Source organism: Bubalus kerabau, chromosome 8 (assembly GCF_029407905.1).
Source record: "Bubalus kerabau isolate K-KA32 ecotype Philippines breed swamp buffalo chromosome 8, PCC_UOA_SB_1v2, whole genome shotgun sequence".
Taxonomy (NCBI): Eukaryota; Metazoa; Chordata; class Mammalia; order Artiodactyla; family Bovidae; genus Bubalus; species Bubalus kerabau.
This window is the reverse complement of record NC_073631.1, coordinates 12759211-12777121: the sequence shown is the minus strand read 5'-3', so window position 1 is coordinate 12777121 and position 17911 is coordinate 12759211. Positions and strand designations below refer to the sequence as shown.

At 40.0% G+C, this 17911-nt stretch overlaps 1 protein-coding gene and 1 long non-coding RNA gene across 2 annotated transcripts; one reads left to right on the top strand and one right to left on the bottom strand.

Annotated features, from left to right (window-relative positions):
- Nucleotides 1-56: 56 nt before the first annotated feature.
- On the top strand, nt 57-14763 carry LOC129658875 (calaxin-like). Its single transcript, XM_055589716.1, has 4 exons — nt 57-1687; nt 9972-10127; nt 11340-11444; nt 14568-14763. Exons 1-4 carry the CDS (start codon nt 1375-1377, stop codon nt 14738-14740), a joined length of 747 nt encoding a protein of 248 aa, XP_055445691.1. The 5' UTR covers nt 57-1374; the 3' UTR covers nt 14741-14763.
- On the bottom strand, nt 10260-12627 carry LOC129658877 (uncharacterized). The gene is made up of 3 exons (XR_008717553.1): nt 12356-12627; nt 12092-12153; nt 10260-11175 (listed from the first exon to the last, which is right to left on the bottom strand). It is a non-coding gene; the product is annotated as an uncharacterized LOC129658877 (long non-coding RNA).
- Nucleotides 14764-17911: the final 3148 nt, after the last annotated feature.

Genomic DNA, 17911 nt, shown 5'->3' with positions numbered 1-17911 from the left:
GTCCCCAGATTTTTAGCAAATTTCCCTAAATCTTATGCTTGAATTTTCATAATCTTTCCTCTTTAAAGAAATCTACAAGGTTTTAAGTACACAGCAAGTTGGGGAGACTTTTTTTATCCTAAAAGAAGTTTCTCAGAATTGTTCATGAAATGCTAAAGGATAGGACAAATGTATCGAGTTACTTGTTGATCAGATTTGCTTTGAACATAAAAGTATACCTTTACAGACTGGTCCAGTATAAGATGATTAACGTACCACTAAAAGCAGCAGTTCATTTTATTAGACTGGAGAAGAAGGTGATTTGGCAAAAATTGTATTCTTTCCAAGTTGTGCTGACTGTCTAGGAAACTACTTTTTCATTGGTCTTCTTGTGGTAGCCTTAACAGTCTTCCAAAAGGTATACAAGAAAATTTGAACAGGTGATATTATGTGCAAGTTAATAATATCTCTTTCTCCCTCCACCAAACTCATTTTTATTAAATAATTATATACTAATTTTATAAACATAAAACATGTTATTTGGATAATGATGCCAAGGTAACTGCAACAAAATTGATGAGTGTCTGGGCTGAGAAATTGAATTTATACCTGGTGCTACCTTTTTCTGATTGTTTTGAATTCCTTTGGTTGCCCTTAGTATATTTAGGTGTTTAAAATACCCTCAGATTATTCTGTATTTATTTTATCCAGAGTACAGATTCATATTCCTCCAGTCAAGACGTGCTAAGAGCCTGATTTTCTTTTAATTTCATGGAGAACAATTGACTAGCCACTAAGAACAGTTATTAAAACTTGCCAGTTTTCAACTTAAAATCAGTGAACATTTGGCATTTCCTTAAGAAAAGTTTTGCGAGTTTTGCTTTTTTCCCAGTTGTATTTGCCTAATTTGTTTTTATATGTTATTTAAAATTTAGTAAGATTGTTCTAGATTCTGAAAGTCATTTTAGTACTTTTTTTTCCTTGCCTTACCACAGTGAAGACCAGCAGACATACACAAGAAGATACTTGTTTTTTATACCAGGATTCGACAGTAGACATGAGAACAGTTACCATCTTGGCCAGCTTTGACATAATCATACTATATTTTCCCACCAGTCAGTCAGATAAGTTGGAGGGGTGAATGTGAGGATTTTATGGTTCTCTAGTTCCCAGTTTGAGGCCTCTGTTTGCTTATCATGAGAAGGTACTTGGTTAGAGTTTTCAGAGGAGGTTATATATAACCTTTGAAGGAGCTCTTTATAGCCTAGGAAGTTATTTTATTTCTACTTAAGGATAAGGTCTTTATTGTTATGTGTTCATCCATAAACATTTTCAACTGTAGAATTTGTTCTCAAGAAATATAAGTGGCAATACTCTTAGATACCACTTTAAGTGATGTTGAACCACAAAAATCAAAATTGGATTAGCTGTAATATTTCAGATCACAATAACTTTAATGAAATCACTGCCATTATTGCATATTTTTCCAATTACTTGAGAACCTTCTATGTTTGGTTGCTGGGATATTGCCATGGTCACATTCTGTGTTGGTTTGGAGTGGTGAGTTGTGGAATCAGTGGCAACTCAGGACGCCCAGGCTTGGAAGTAGGCTGTCTGAGAAGTCTTCATTGTTTTGAAGCCACACTTGACATGGACCAGAAGGTTCTGAAGAGACTGGTGGAATCCATCAGTAAGAGTGTCAATAACTGTAAGTACTGACCAGATACCCAGCACTGCCTGAACATCTTCAGTCAAATAAAAACATTGGGTAGTTGGCAATGAACAAGTGCTTTATAACCCCAAAGTAGAGTTCTCCTATTTTCTATCTAATATTTTGGTCATTTAAAAAATATAGGTACTAAGTGAATGATAATGCCTGCACTTACACAGAAAATATTTCAGTCATCAGGTGTCCTAAAATACATGACATATGTGGGAAGACTAGCTTGAGAATTTATGTGACAGTGTAAATGCTAAAGGATTATGTGCCTACGGAGTTCTGATTTTATTACAGTCTGAAATTTAATAAGAGATTTCAAAGTATAAAGGTTTACTGTGACAACTTCCCTGAGTTCTCTGGCACAAAAGCCATAGCAGCAGATGACTGCTGTACTTCACAAGATTGATCGAGATACATAAGGTATTTTAGATGTTAAATATCTTGTTGCTTTTGCATATGGCAAGTGTTTATTGAAACTAATAGATTTTTTTTTTTAGAATTCCTTGCCCTGCCAGATTTAAAAAAGTAATCTTGTGAATTTTTGTTTCTAAAGCCTGACCACAAGCAATCCTGACTGATTTCTAAGAATTTGTTTCTAGACTTTGAGGAAGTACTTTTATTTCAGCCAGCTTTACGGCCTCATTATTGGGCACTTGCAGTTTTCCTTGTGTGACTTTGGCAGGATGGTTACTACCTTGTTTAAGCCTCTCATTGTGGATGTAATTCAGTTTTCTCTTTTCCTAGTTGGATTTTAAATGATCTAAGCTCCTCAAGCACTCCTGGGCCCGGTTTCACTCCTGTTCTGCTGCTGCTGCTGCTGAGTCACTGCAGTCGTGTCCAACTCCGCGCGACCCCATAGACATCAGTCCACCAGTAGTTGTCCTACTACCGAAAAATCCATTCAGCAGATTTACCTAGTGCTGAATGTAGTGAGACATGCCTGCTGTTAATAGCCTGAGTTTTAGAGCACTCAAAAGGCAATTATGCTTACTTTGAAAATCTGACTTCCCTTTCCTTCCTGATGAAATTTTTAGAGGTGTCTGCTACCCATATGTGTGTTTAAAACCATTATTTGTTACTAATATTTGAAAGCAATTCTCTGAAATAATCAGTAGATACAAGTATGTAAAACTTAATGAGAAAAAAAAAATTAATGAGCCCCATATCCCATATAGTCTTCCACAAAAAAGATATAGCTGTTTAGAAAAAAAAGAAGTTGCATTCCTTCCTTATTCCGAAGTTTTTGACACTTGATAATTGTTAAGTTACTGTTAACAGTTCAGACCCTAAATACTTGAACAGCTAGTGACCAGGATAACCAGATTATTAACAGCTGATGTTTGTTGAGCTCTTCATTGGCAAGATACTGCAAAATGGTTTATGTCCATTGTCTTTACTTGAAACAGACCCATTGAGGTAGGTGATGTTATCCATGTTCTTAGGTGAGGAAACTGCATCTTAGATTGTTTGTGTAAAGTTACCCAGTTAGTGGACTATTTGTGGGGGCTGAGCTAGTCTGATGTATACTCCATCTTTATTTTTTCAAATTAGTCAGCATTATACTAGTCCCTGATGGTCATTCTGTACCCTGTTGTACCATAGTAAAGGCACAATGAAAAGTTGTTGAAATCAGTTCTCGTTCTTGAGTCCTTCCAGTTGAGACCAGGATAGACAATGTGCTCTCATGACTAGAATTTGGTTGATGATGGGTATTGCTGCTTTGGCCATCCCAAGAAGGGACTGTCTTTATTATTTCTCTTGGTGTTCTAATTGTGTGACAGAAAGTTGAAGCGATTTTTCCTGGGCTTTGCTTTAGAGCTTCTTAGGAGGGAGCCTTCATAATTTGCTAGGCCCCTCAAGTGCCACATGGCCATCCAGCCACTACCATTGTGTGACTCTGCTCAGATCATCAGCCGGTCACCTCCAGTGACCTCACAAAGGAAATTCACTACCTTGCTAAACAGCTGTTTACTTTTTTTTCCCTAACAGATCTAGACTGTTTTGTGTTCTAGAGCTAATATGACTACTGTCTTCATGTATACTGCTCTCTAGAGCTACAGTGTTCATTATAGTAACCACTAGCTTCATGTGGCTATTTAAATAAAATATGTAGAACTTAAAATCCAGTTTTGCTCACATGAGCCACTTTTCAGGGTTTAATAGCAGCAACTGAGTTGTGGCTACCAAATTGAACAGCACAGATATAGAACATTTCCATCATCTCAGGAAGTTCTATTAGACATTGCTGCTGTAGAGTCATGCAAAGAAGTTATTCCCTTTTCCAAATAATGGCCCTTTAATCTGATGGGGGAGGCAGATAATTATCTCATGGTATATAGTAAATGGCTTCATGGGTGTGTAACCTGTGTGTTCTTATAGGGCCCCATGCTAAGTTTAAGGCTCTGCTAACACTGACTTAAATTATTTTTTTGTGCTTCCTTGTATTTATTTATTTGGCTGTGCCAGGTCTTAGTGGTGGCATGCTGAGTCTTCGCTCTTTCTTGCAGCATGCAGGATCTAGTTCCCTGGCCAGGGATCTAATGAGGGCCCCGTGCATTGCGTGCACAGAGTCTTAACCACTGCACCACCAGATCCAGTCCCAAAATTCATTTTAAATTAGAGACCTGCATTTTCATTTTGCATTGGGCCCACACATTCTGTAGTTGACAGTGGCCATGACCTCGTATTTGTAGTATGGTAGGAGTAGCTCCCCCATCAGCATCACCTAAAGGTTAATATTGAAAATGTAGATCCCTGAGTACCACCCTTAGTGTATTTTTAAAAATCTCTTATCAGTGGTGCCAAGCCTCCAGAGTGTTCACTTCATGTATTCTTAGACACTATAAAGTTTGAGGATCCTAATCTGAATTGTCTTTTCTTCAGACTTCAATTCTGTAGCCTAATGTCAATCCCATTTTGACAGTGAGTTGGGAATTGACCCAGTCGTTTTCACACAGATTGTCATTTTTATACTTAGGTACATTAGCAAACTTTTTTAAAGATAAGTGAAGAATTTAAAAATTATTCTTAGTAGTGTCATGTGGTTTCTTTCAACTGATCATTTTGGCATCTTAGACCTACTCTGGATCTTGACTCTCATCCAGCATATTCCTTAACTTCTCCAGTTTACAAGTGATTGATTATCATTTATTTAGCAAACATGTATTGCGAGATTACCATTGTCCTAGGCTCTGCTGCTGCTGCTCCTAAGTTGCTTCAGTCATGTCTGACTCTGTGTGCACCCCAGAGATGGCAGCCCACCAGGCTCCCCTGTCCCTGGGATTCTCCAGGCAAGAACACTGGAGTGGGTCGCCATTTCCTTCTCCAATGCATGAAAGTGAAAAGTGAAAGTGAAGTCGCTCAGTCGTGTCCGACTCCTAGCGACCCCATGGACTGCAGCCCACCAGGCTCCTCCATCCTTGGGATTTTCCAGGCAAGAGTACTGGAGTGGGCTGCCATCGCCTTCTCCGGTCCTAGGCTCTACTGGTTACTGAATAGATATTAACATAAAAGTAAGAGATTTTGCTAAAATCCCAAGTATTTAGTGAACTAAATTTCCCTGATCCACTCCTACCAGATGGAGGAAATAGTTAAATGTAGTATGGTTTGACTTTGTAAACTCATGAGCCTGTCTTTTCTGGGCACTCAGGAGTTTTTAATACAATTGACCATCTTTTTTAGGACTTAGACCAGGACCACCTAAGCCCACTAGTCCAATATGTGGCTTTTCCTGCATTTGTGGTACGTAACATGAGCCAGTGTGTGCATACGTAGGTCTGTGTACGTACATATTTCCTGGCTGTGTCTGCTGAACAGGCTTTGCTCTAGCACCACCACCACACTCATACTTGTGGTCTCCCAACTGTGTGGAGGTTTTCCCCAGCAAGCAGTTCTCTGTGACATTAGCTGAGTGTCCCTATAGTTTAACATTACCTGGGGAGCATCAGATTCTACAGGTTAAGAGTTCATTCCTACCAGACAGTACCCCACCAGATGCCAATCACAAGTCCAGGTTATTGTGCTTCTGACCAACTGGCTACAAATCATGACCCCTCCTGTGTTCAGTTAATCTGCTAGAGCACCTCACAGAACTCAGGCTGCAGCTTGCTCTCCAGATTACCAATTTATTATGAAAGGATATGATTGAGTAGCTGGACGGAAAAGATACGTAGAGCAAGGTATGTGGTAAGTGGTGTGGAGTTTCCAGGCTCCCTCTGGACACCTTGGTGTGTTCACCAACCCAGAAGCTCCACTTTTGGGTGATTTTATGGAGGTTTTATTACACAGCCATGATAGATCATTAACTCAATTTCCAGCCCCCCTCTGGAGAAGGATGGAGGTGGAACTAGAATTTCTACGCTTTTAAACATGACTTGGTTTTTCTGGTGACAAGCTCCCACCTAGGAAGAACCAACAGTCACCTCATTAGAATAAAAGACATTCCTGTCAACAAGGAAATGCTAAGGGAATTAGGAGCTCTGTGACAGAAACCAAGGGGAGAGACTAATTTTTTTTTTTTCCCTGCCCATTATTTCACACGGATAATACAAGATGGGACTGGCAAGTAGTGCCAGAAAGCAAGGAAGTGTTGCAAAAGGGTGAGGGCATGTGAGACAGAAGAGCCAACTTGAAAGCTCCCAGTGGCCAAAGCTGAAACAACTTGGGCAGCAAAATTATTGATAAGTGACACAGTATTGGCCTAAAATACATATATGTGACTTCATACTGATGTAAATGATTCAATAAATGGAAAAGAGACAAATCTTCCTTTGAAGATCTTAATAATATAAATACCCCTTCCCTGTGAAGTGGAGTTTGCTGCTGCTGCTAAGTCGCTTCAGTCATGTCCGACTCTGTGCGACCCCATAGACGGCAGCCCACCAGGCTCCTCTGTCCCTGGGATTCTCCAGGCAAGAACACTGGAGTGGGTCGTCATTTCCTTCTCCAGTGCATGAAAGTGAAAAGTGAAAGTGAAGTCGCTCAGTTGTGTCCGACTCCTAGCGACCCCATGGACTGCAGCCCACCAGGCTCCTCCATCCATGGGATTCTAGGCAAGAGTACTGGAGTGGAGTTTAATTAAACCTTTATCATGAGAGACTGGCTTCTAAGGAATAGATTAGAGAAAGGGGAAGTAGATTCAGTGGAGAAACTAGACTGACTGAACTGCGTGATCCTGCTTAGCAGCAGTGATACATTATGTTAGTGTCATGTATCTGATACGTGACAAGAACAGCACTTTATCCCTCTAGTATTTTTCCCCAAAACATAACCACAATTTAATTATGAGGAAAGCATTAGGCAAACCTAAATTGAGGGACATTCTGCAAAATAAAAACTGTCAAGGTTATGAAAAGGACTAAGACTGAAAACTTGCAGGATTGGAGGAGACATGACAGCCAAATGGATCCCACATGGGATCCTAGAATAAAAAGGAAATTGGTGGGAAAATGGGTGAAATCTATAATTTAGTTAGTAATAATGTGCCGATGTCAGTGTACTAGTTTTGACGAATGCCCCATGGTTATGTAAGATACAGTGAAGAGTTTATGGGAATCTTACTCTGGGTGCATCTCTTATGTAAAATACAACTATTCCAAACTAAAAAGTTTAATAAATAACGGGTCAATCTCTAGTTTATGAATACCATTCTCATTACCCACAATTTCTCAAGTATCATTTACAGGGGTTCTTTGACCACACATGTAAGGTCTTTAGATATAATGAGCTGCATAGATAAAACTCAGAGAAAGTTACTATCTGCTGCAGATTGTGTTTAAAATCCTTGATTATTTTGCTGGATAACTTGTTAGTATTTGATTCAGAGCAGTTCCTGCCTCCTGACTCACTTTCTTCAGATGGCCATTTCACATCGCTGTAACACTCAAACGTTAATTCTCCATCAGAGTTGAGCAGGGCTAGTTTCAGGCAAACATTAGTGTAATATGTACACCATATAGTGTGTCCACATACCTGAGCTGTGTTTCTCCTCATATTCCATAAAAGAAGGGGGGAAAAAGATGGTTTTTGTCCTCAGAGCACCTGCAGCCCCTTCTGTGACCAAGTCTTGAAAAGTCATGTTGCTTTATTTCTATTGTACTCTTGGTTGAAATGGTGGTCAAAAAATCCCCCTAGTTTTAAGTGAAGGAGACAAACCCCATCTTTCTAAGGGAGAAGTATCAGAAGTCTCATTGTAAGAAGAGCATATGAGTGCTACAGAATTTAAAAGTATCTGGGAAAAGATAACCTGTCACATCTAGATTGACCATGAATAAGGCAATTCCAAGAATCCACTGCCAAAGTGATCCTCCTTAAATGCAAATCTGATCCTGTTAACTTGGCAGCCAAAATTTTTCAATGAGCCCCTCTGTAAAGTCAAACGGTTCTGTCACCTAGCTGCACCAAACCATCTGTGGCTCTGAGAATATGCCACCCTGCCTTCAAACTGCCTCCTCTCGTAAATGCTTACTCCTGTGAGTGCTTTAGCTCAGGTGACACCTCTTCCTGGAGCCCCTTCTTATTCACTTACTGCCTTTCCCCACTTAATGATTCCTTTCTTTGGATCACTACCAAACACTTTAATCATAGTGTTCGTAACACTTTTATTTCACTTCTTTGTCTCTTGACCAAAGTGTAATAAATTCAGGGCAGAAATGATGGTGTATTCATTGCCTAGGTTCATGGGAGTCCCTTAATAAATGCTTAATAGATGGATAAAAATGACCTTTATGTCAAATTTGGGGGCTATGTATGAAGACTGAGAATCTAATTCAGTTGATAAATAATATTAGGTATCTTAATTGTTTATTCTATAGATTTATCAACCTTTACCCTAAGAGCCAAGTCATTCTGACCATGTTAGAAACCCTAATGTAAACTGCATATTTGCTGTCAGTTCTCATTGGTTTTCGTTGGGTAACTTGAAATCATCTCAAAGACAAAATCTAGAAAATATTTCTCCCTCCACCGTCCCCAAAAGAGGGAGGGAGCAGAAGGAAGAGAGAAATAGAACTAGTAACCAGCTTCCCTCCTAACTCTTAGTTCTCTCAAATTATCTTTCATTCATAGAATCAGACTTTTATAAACTGAGGGAATCTCAGAGATCATCTAGAATAATACTCAAATTTTACAGGTGAGGACTGTGAGGCATAAAGAAGTTGAATTGTGTTAAGTCAGCTATGTAGGATAAGAAATGGAAGTGGAACCCAGATACTTAAGTCCAGTACCCCCAACCCACAAAGCCTAATCACTTAATTCTCAGTTTGGACAGTGCATTAGAGTCACCTATGTGCTTCTTAAACAGCGTATCAGGCTCCCTTACCTGCTTTCTGACCTCATTTCTGTGGTCCTAACCAAAGGAGAAGGCAATGGCACCCCACTCCAGTACTCTTGCCTGGAAAATCCCATGGACAGGGGAGCCTGGTGGGCTGCCCTCTATGGGGTCGCAAAGAGTCGGACACGACTGAAGCGACTTGGCGGCAGCAGCAACGGAAGTTTATTGCTCCAGCCAGGCTTCTAGGCTTCCAGTTTTCCCCTTCAATACAACTTTGTCAGGTGGGTTTTCTTAAACCACTTCTCAACCCTTACAGCGTAGAAGAATTAACTGAGCTTTTGTTTCAAAGGTAGCTCCTGGACCCAGTGTTAGCAACTGTGACTTAGTAGGTCTGGGGCAAGGCCTTTGACAAGAAATGAGAGGTGGATGATTTTCATACAGAGGGGTCCAAAGATGATACCACAAGAAAGCCTGCTCCGGTAAAATAAATGTTAATCTCCTGACCAGGCATTCAAGGCTCTCTTTCAACAGCCTGTCCTCTTCAGTCTTGTTTTTCACTTCTTTCCAACTTGCTGTGCTCCCAGCAAAACATATTCAACCTCAATCTCAGTTCTTTCCTTTACTCATGTTATTCCTACTCTTCCTGGAATTCTCCACTTCTTTACCACCCTGAATACATTCCTTTCTGGATAAATGCTCTGCATCCTTCAAGGCCCAGTTCAAAGTCTACTCTCATGAAAATAGCACAACTCTTTCTCATACAGATTTCTCTTCACATGTCTATAGTGGTGAGTGTTATATGACATGATTTAACATTTATATACTGTCTTAATGAGACATCTGAGTGGCATCTATCTTGATTGTGTGAGCTCTTAAGTAACAAGTCCATGTCACAGTTTTTAAACCACTAGTACTTTAGAGAAACAAAATAGCTAATTAGTAAAATATATTTTATTGGGTTGAAGGTTAAATCTAAGTTGTATTTGTATTTTCATTTTACAGTCAAAAAGAGTGAAATAGAGTGTCTCATAAGAATTTTTCACAACGTGGTGGGAAGAGGTGATATGAAACTTGGTAACGTCGGACTAGATTGTAACACATTTCGAGTGATCCTGCACAGCATATTTGGAATGACTGATGATGTGCTAATGAACAGGGGTAAGGAGTCATGGAGACTGAAATGGGCCAAGCTGAGATGGCAGGTGTGTGTGGGTGTGTGTACACACATACATATATACACACATATATTCAGTTTTCACCAAACACTGAAATTTTTTAATGCAAAAACTATAAATATAATTCTGGTAGTGCTACTGATTTAGAACAGTAAATTTGATTCGATCATGAGGATGGATTTTATTATAAACTCACTCAAATTGTTGTCTCATAGCTGTAGTACTTTGAGAAAGAACCAGTAATGAACTAAATAAGCTAGCAGTGTTCTTTTTAAAAGATAAGTTTGTGGTTTCCATTGTCTTTGGATTCATATGCTGTAGACATGTAAAACATGTAAAGACATGTTGACTTCTTCAACACACACAAAAAGAAAATTACTGATTGTATTGAAAAAAATTAATTTTATATTTAAAATAGGAAATTATATAACGTGATCCAGTCAATTTCAATAACAAACTTTTAGTGTTCAATTTGATGTCTTGATGTGTGTAGACACCATGAAAACTATATCATGTCATGTGGTGGTCCTCAGTTATATCCGACTCTTTGCAACCCCCATGGACTGTAGCCTGCCAGGCTCCTCTGTCCATGAAATTTTCCAGGCAAGAGTACTGGAGTGGGTTGCCATTTCCTTCTCCAGGGGATCTTCCCAACACAGGGACTGAACCCTCATCTCTTGCATCTACTGCTTGGCAGGTAGGTTCTTTACCACTGAGCCACCTGGGAAGTCCATAGTCAAAATAACTTATGTTTCCATTACCCCCAAAAGAGTAAACAATATTGTATTTTCTATAGGATAAAACCAAGATTTCATTGGTAGTTTCAAAAATAATGTATTATTTTACTAATTGATCTTTAGGTATAATACAAATTCTTTAGAACAGGATTTTACCACTCTTTTCAGAGTAGAAAAAATTATCACATTGATTATCTACATTATTGGTCTTTTTTCCTCAAAATAGCCATACAAAACATCACAAGTGACACTCATCATTAACCATGGGAGGAGAATGGCTTCTTTCTGTAAAATCTGTTGGAAATACACTTCCGGTTATTTTTGATTCTTTCAAGAAAGATTGTGCCCCTCTTTTGTCCCCCTCTTTTTGGGAGGAAATACTTTTTTTCTCTCTATTCATACTACTCTTGAATAATAGCTATAAATTACAATACACTAACACATTCTTTTTATTTCAGTATTTTTTGCATTTGACAAAGACAATGATAACTATATAAATGTGAAAGAGTGGGTTAAAGGACTATCAGTGTTTCTTCGAGGGACTTTTGAAGAAAAGCTGAAGTGTAAGATTTCTATATAAATTTTAACATATATTGTCAATTTTATATTTAATTAATCCATAAATTATTTTTTAAAAAATATAAACTCAGTGTTATTCTCTATAGCACTCTTGCAAAAGTAGTTCATGAGAGTTTAAAAAAAAATGCAGATGAAATGGGTGACCTATCTTATAGGAGAGTCCCTAGACCTAGGACACTTACTTCAGTAGTTCTGTAACAATCAAATACCACCAGGATGGCTCTTTGGCTCATAGCCTGGGCAAATAACAGCAGCTACAGGTCAGGACGGGTGCCAACTATGATCATAGGCAAGGCTGAGCTCTCTGGGGCTGTGTCTGGGCTCAGCAGGAAATGGGCCTTGAATATGGGCAGCCGTGTAGTTTACTGTGGGACTATTGCTTGTCTTTCCCTCAGAGAAAGTATGAGGGATGAACACACAACAAGGCAAAGCACACAACTGTCCGACACCAGCACTCTATTGTTAGAGTGAGTGCAGGTGGATAAAGAGAGGGAGTGAGACTGAGGCAATGCAATCCCAAAGGAAGGAAGTATCATAAAGGGAGCTTCCTACAGAAAAGCATCATCAGGAGTTCCAAAGACGAAAGTCTCCCAGTTCACAATTTTGTAGAGCTAGCTCTGGCTCACCTCACCTGTACCACCGCTGTGATGCATGTTTTCTATGTTTGACACCTCCTGTGCCAGGGTGTGAAACCTAGAAAGAGAATAGAAACAATTTTAAACAACAGTGTTCAAGGGAACAGATATCAAATTACTTAGGAAACACTGCAGAGTTCTGAGTATGCAAGCAAATTTTTATCCCTTCTGCCACTTGATTCTGGATTTGGGATGTTCAAAAGAAAATCTCTAAGTTAAATACATGTTTTAAAAATGATAGTAACATTTTAAAGACTCACCAACTGTATTTGACATTTATGAGTTGTTTCTCTGTTTTATTTGGGGGAGGTCTTTTTTTTTTCCTTTTTTTTTAATACTTAAAAAATTGGTCAGCTGCTGAAGAGCTGGGCAGATGGCTCGAGAAAGACGTCGGATGTCATTGTCCTCCCAGCTTTTCAATCTTCCCCTGAAGCCCCTCAATAAAATGGTTTGATCCAAAAAAAAACTAAAATTGAGGTATAATTGACATTCTGCTGCTGCTGCTGCTAAGTCGCTTCAGTCGTGTCCAACTCTGTGCAACCCCATAGACGGCAGCCCACCAGGCTCCTCCATCCATGGGACTCTCCAGGCAAGAACACTGGAGTGTGTTACCATTTCCTTCTCCAATGCATGAAAGTGAAAAGTGAGAGTGAAGTCGCTCAGTCGTGTCCGACTCTGCGACCCCATGGACTGCAGCCCACCAGGCTCCTCCGTCCATGGGACTCTCCAGGCAAGAGCACTGGAGTGGGGTGCCAGTGCCTTCTCCAATTGACATACAACATTGTATAATTCCTTTTTTTACTTACATGTTTTTTCCCCCACTTTTCTCCAATTTTCACAGGATACCATTAAGTATAGTAGTCACTTGTTCCTTATAATTGCAGTGTTCTTATACAGAAGTCTCACTGAGAAATGAAAAGTGAAGTTTCATGAATGTAAATTCTTGTGAAAGGGTTCGTGACGAAGTGCAGCTGGACATGATGAACTGCTGTTGTTTAGTCTTTAAGTCGTGTCCCACTCATTTGCCGCCCCATGGACTGTTGCCTGTTAGGCTCTCTGTCCATGGGATTTCCCAGGCAAGAATACTGGAGTGGGTTGCCATTTTCTTCTCCAGGGATCTTCCCAAACCAGGGATCAAACCCATGTCCCCTGCATTAGCAGGTGGTTTCTTTACCACTGAGCCAACAGGGAAGCCAGCATATAATGAATAGCACCACACTATCAATTTTTTTCCCTTTTCTAATCCCACTGCCTAAAAATACTTCATGTATTATATATTTCAAGACATGGTAATTTGGGGAAAATACTATTTCTAGTAGGGTTGTGTCACAAGCTCATATATGCTATATATTAGAAAAATGCAACAAAAGAGCTAATCTGATACTCTGGAATTTAATACCTGGTTCTTTTTCTTCCTCCCTCACTGCCTCCCTTCCTCCCTTCCTTCTTTTCTTCCTATCTTGCTCTTCGTTCTTTCCTTGTCTCTCTGTCTCTCTCTCCCCTCCCCACTCCTTTCCTTTCTTTCCAAAAACATTTAACTAGATTACTAACTCAAGAACTACTTCACTGCTATATTCCCAGGACCTGAATAAGGTCATGTGTGGGATGAAGTTATGATAAACTGTAGTAGTGCTTACATGGTGCAGTGGAAATCATGGAAATCGTTCTCCAGGGAGAGATGGATCATTCTGGATAGTGAAATGGGCAGTCTCCAAGGAGATGACAGACTCACTACCCACTACCCAAATATATTGAAATATGTTTTTTTGTCAGTGATATAGTGATGTGTATACACTAGCTTTTTAAATCTGAGTAAGAAGGAAATTGCCTGGAAAATCCCATGGATGTAGGAGCCTGGAAGGCTGCAGTCCATGGGGTCGCTGAGGGTCGGACACAACTGAGCGACTTCACTTTTACTTTTCACTTTCATGCATTGGAGAAGGAAATGGCAACCCTCTCCAGTGTTATTGCCTAGAGAATCCCAGGGATGGGGGAGCCTGGTGGGCTGCCGTCTATGGGGTCATACAGAGTCGGACACGACTGAAGTGACTTAGCAGCAGCAGAAAGAAGGAAATTATAGCAGCAAGATACACATATATATTTATATGTGTATAAATGAAAAGAAAGAATTTATACACATATGTGTGTGTGTGTGTGTGTGTATCTCACAAAGGATATTTAGTCTCGTGGAAAGATTTATAAAATTCTCTACTGTGTAGAATGTTGTTGTTCAGTCACTAAGTCATGTCTGGCTCTTTGTGACCCCATGGACTGCAGCACGCCAGGCTCCTCTGTCCTCCATTGTCTCCCAGGATTTGCTCAAATTCATGTCCACTGAGTCCATTGAGTCTGGACTATAGATTGTATAAACTGTTTTTATCCTTCTTTAATTACATACTGAAATAACTGAGAAGACTAATGACATTTTAACTATTTTTATCCATATCTATAAACTTCTTGTGCTTTGAAAAGTTTGTTTTGAAGTTTATTATTTCAATGGTGATGGTTACATTTCTCGAGAGAGAATATATGACATGTTGAAGAACAGTCTACACCAACAGTCACCTGGAGAAGAGACTGATGAAGGAATAAGAGAGTTGGTAGATATAGCACTGAAGAAAATGGTAAGAATAAACAAGCTGTAATTCATTATATCCAGTCAAGTGGATGTGAGAAAGCTAAAGAAATGATTTGGTTCCCTACGTGGTGAATGTAACCTTCGTGAGGGCAGGAGTTCTTGTTTGTTCTCTGCTCTATCCATTGCCTAAAACAGTGCCTGGCTGACAGTGGTTACTTCATAAATATATATGGGATGGCTGGGTGATTAAATGAATCACCACATTAAATGAATGTTAATTTTATTTATTACTGTACTATCAGTAAATCCTCATCTGGGAAGGAGGGTGATAGATTTAGTTCTTTTAAAATTGAATGCCACTGTAGTCTCTCTTCATGACCTTTGCTTTCTCATCCATCTCAACACTCATTATAATGAAATAGCCCATATAAACTGCTTACTACATGCTGGGCCCTTCACAGAAGCTTAATATTTAAACATGTTTTATCTTCAAAACAACAGTATGAAGTAGAAAATATTATCTCTTTTGCAGGTGAGAAAACTGAAGTGCAGATAGGTTTATACAAGGTCATGATGGAAAATGAGGTGCAAAGTTTATCTTTCAATGAAACCAGTAACACCTCTTGATTATGGCCATAGTGATTTCTTTTTCTTCTTCCTGTGACCCTAAACTAGATACCAATGGTTTAAGACTCTGAGGCCGCCAGGGTCCAGCTCACTATCTCTTTGGAGTTGAGGAAGTAAGCGATGAGGGGGTCTGCCGAGTCTCAGATTCAGCTAACAGACCAGAGGGTGTCCTCTTCCATTGGAAATGCTCAGTAGCCACTAAGAGGCGGGAGGGCAGACTTCTTGAGTGACAGTATCCTTCCCAGTACCACACCCACGCCCCCTTTTTTTAAAATACTTAAAAAACAAAAAAATTTACTTGGCTGCACTGGGTTTCAGCTGTAGCACATGGGATCTTTAGTTGCAGAATGCAGGATCTGGTTCCCTGAAGGGCGACTGAACCTGGCCAGGCTCCCTGTGTGGGGGGCATGGAGTGTTAACCACTGGACCACAAGGGAAGTCCCCCCAACCCCTTCTTTTGGAAAGAAAATGTTATGGAGTGAATCTTTTTCTGAAAATTATTCAAACTTTTCTTTAAATTAAGAGCCCCCCAGCAACCTTGATTTAGTTATGCTCAGAAGTGAAAAAATAAGGACTCATCAAGTCAAATCCAAATTGAATTAAGCAGTTAAAACTATTCATAATCTACACACACGATTTAGTTACTCTCTCATAGTCCCTGTCATGAACACTGCATTCCAGCCTGGTCTGCCTGCTTCCTGACTTGCATTCCGGCTTACTGTCATAATCCATGCTGAGCCATTCCTCTGCTTTTCCTCACCACCTATCTACACCCCAACCATCTTTAAGGGCCTAGCAGAAGTCTGCTAGCTTCTCCTCCTGATCCTAGTCCTTCTTGCTCTCTCAGTGCCTGCTCCTTATTAAGCAGCTTCACTTTTACACATTTTACGTTATATCCTTGTCTCAAGTTTAAGAGATGCTTTGTGAAACAAGACTAAGCTTAAGAATCTTTGGCACTATTTTCATGACAAAAGTAGCAGTATGGTAACGGGCTTCCTCTAATTTTGTTTCATTTCCCCAACTTGGGTAGAAGTCCTTTAAGGATTTTGATTATTACTTACTTATTTGGCCGCACCAGGCCTTAGTTGTGGTGTGCGGGATGCTAGCTGCCGGCCCACGAGGGAAGCCGCCCGAGGGACAGGGTTTTCTATGCCTCAGGTAACGCTGGGGCTGCTATGACAAAGTATCATACTCTGGGTAGATGAAACAACTGGAGTTTATTTCTCACGATTCGCGGAGTCTGAGAAGTCCACGATGACAGTGCCGGCAGGCTCACTGCCTGGCTGAGCGCTCCCTTCTTGCCTGCTGACGGCCACCTCCTCAGTGGGCCCTCACATGGCAGACAGGGAGCCTTGGCCTTCCTTTTACTCACAGGGACCTTCATGACCTCACCGAAACCAAACTTAGCTCCCAAAGACCCCCACCTTCAAATATGATCCCACTGCAGTGGTTAGGGCTTTTATTTGGGAGATGTGGAGAGACAAACATTCTATTCATAATATCAGGTATTAGATTAAAAGGAACAAAGCAAGTTGCCTCCATAAATAAGCACCTTTTGATGTGTGCAAGTAGTGCCTACGTAAGTGTGAACTTTTTTGATTTGGTAAAATCTTTTATTCTACAGTTCTTTTCCATGCAGAATTAAAATTAACTACTCTGTCATTTACCAAGAAATCATCTTCCTCTCTAGGATTACGACAACGATGGCAGGGTATCTTTTGCAGATTTTGAAAAAGCAGTGAAAGAAGAGAGACTTTTGTTGGAAGTGTTTGGGCCATGTTTACCGGATGCAAAGGTACAGTGGCAGCAGCGAGTTGGTTTGGGGGAAATTTTCCAAGGATCTGAAAAGAAATACTTGCTAGACACTTAGCTCTATAGGGTTCCAACCTACTGCTGAAGTTCCGGCAATCAAGGTCTTTGCCCCATCTTAGCATTTGGGACCCAAGACGGTAGTGACAAAGGAATTATACACAAGACTCTCAGCTTTTAACCACCTTAATCATACACAATTCCTAATATTCTGGATGTTAATATTTTCTCCCTCTAAACCCAAGGTATACTGGCTTGCTTGAGATACAACAGCAAATACAGGGTGGATTCAGCAAGAACCTACCATCAACTGCTAGGAGAAAACTCGATCTCTTTCTCATTTGTTGTCAATGAGAATACACTTTCAAAAATTTTGGACACATGCATAGTATAGTATTTTATTTGTGCTCAAAAAGTATTGAATTTGACAAATGTTTTCTGTGCCAGAAGAGCCGGCCTGATAATTGACTTCACTATTTCCTTTCTTAATTCTTTGAGCAACTGTGCTTTGCAAACACGTGATATAGGAAGAAACTTTTTATTCTCTGCAGTAATTTAGATGGGTGATTTTTGTGGATGAATTTGCATAATGTTAAGCTATCCTTCATAGCTCAGTTGGTAAATAATCCGCCTGGAATGCAGGAGACCCCGGTTTGATCCCTGGGTTGGGAAGATCCCCTGGAGAAGGGAATGGCAACCCACTCCAGTATTCTTGCCTAGAGAATTCCTGGAAAGAGCAGCTTGGCAGGGTACAGTCCCTGGCGTCGCAAAGTCAGACACGGCTGAGAAACTGACACTTTCC

Excerpts from the sequence above, each read along its gene's own strand:
- LOC129658875 (XM_055589716.1), top strand. The coding sequence starts at position 1,375 with ATGTTGAACCACAAAAATCAAAATTGGATTAGCTGTAATATTTCAGAT. Across the intron at positions 1,688-9,971 it reads CAGTAAGAGTGTCAATAACT|TCAAAAAGAGTGAAATAGAG; the intron begins GTAAGTACTGAC and ends TTCATTTTACAG. Across the intron at positions 11,445-14,567 it reads TTTTGAAGAAAAGCTGAAGT|TTTGTTTTGAAGTTTATTAT; the intron begins GTAAGATTTCTA and ends TGCTTTGAAAAG.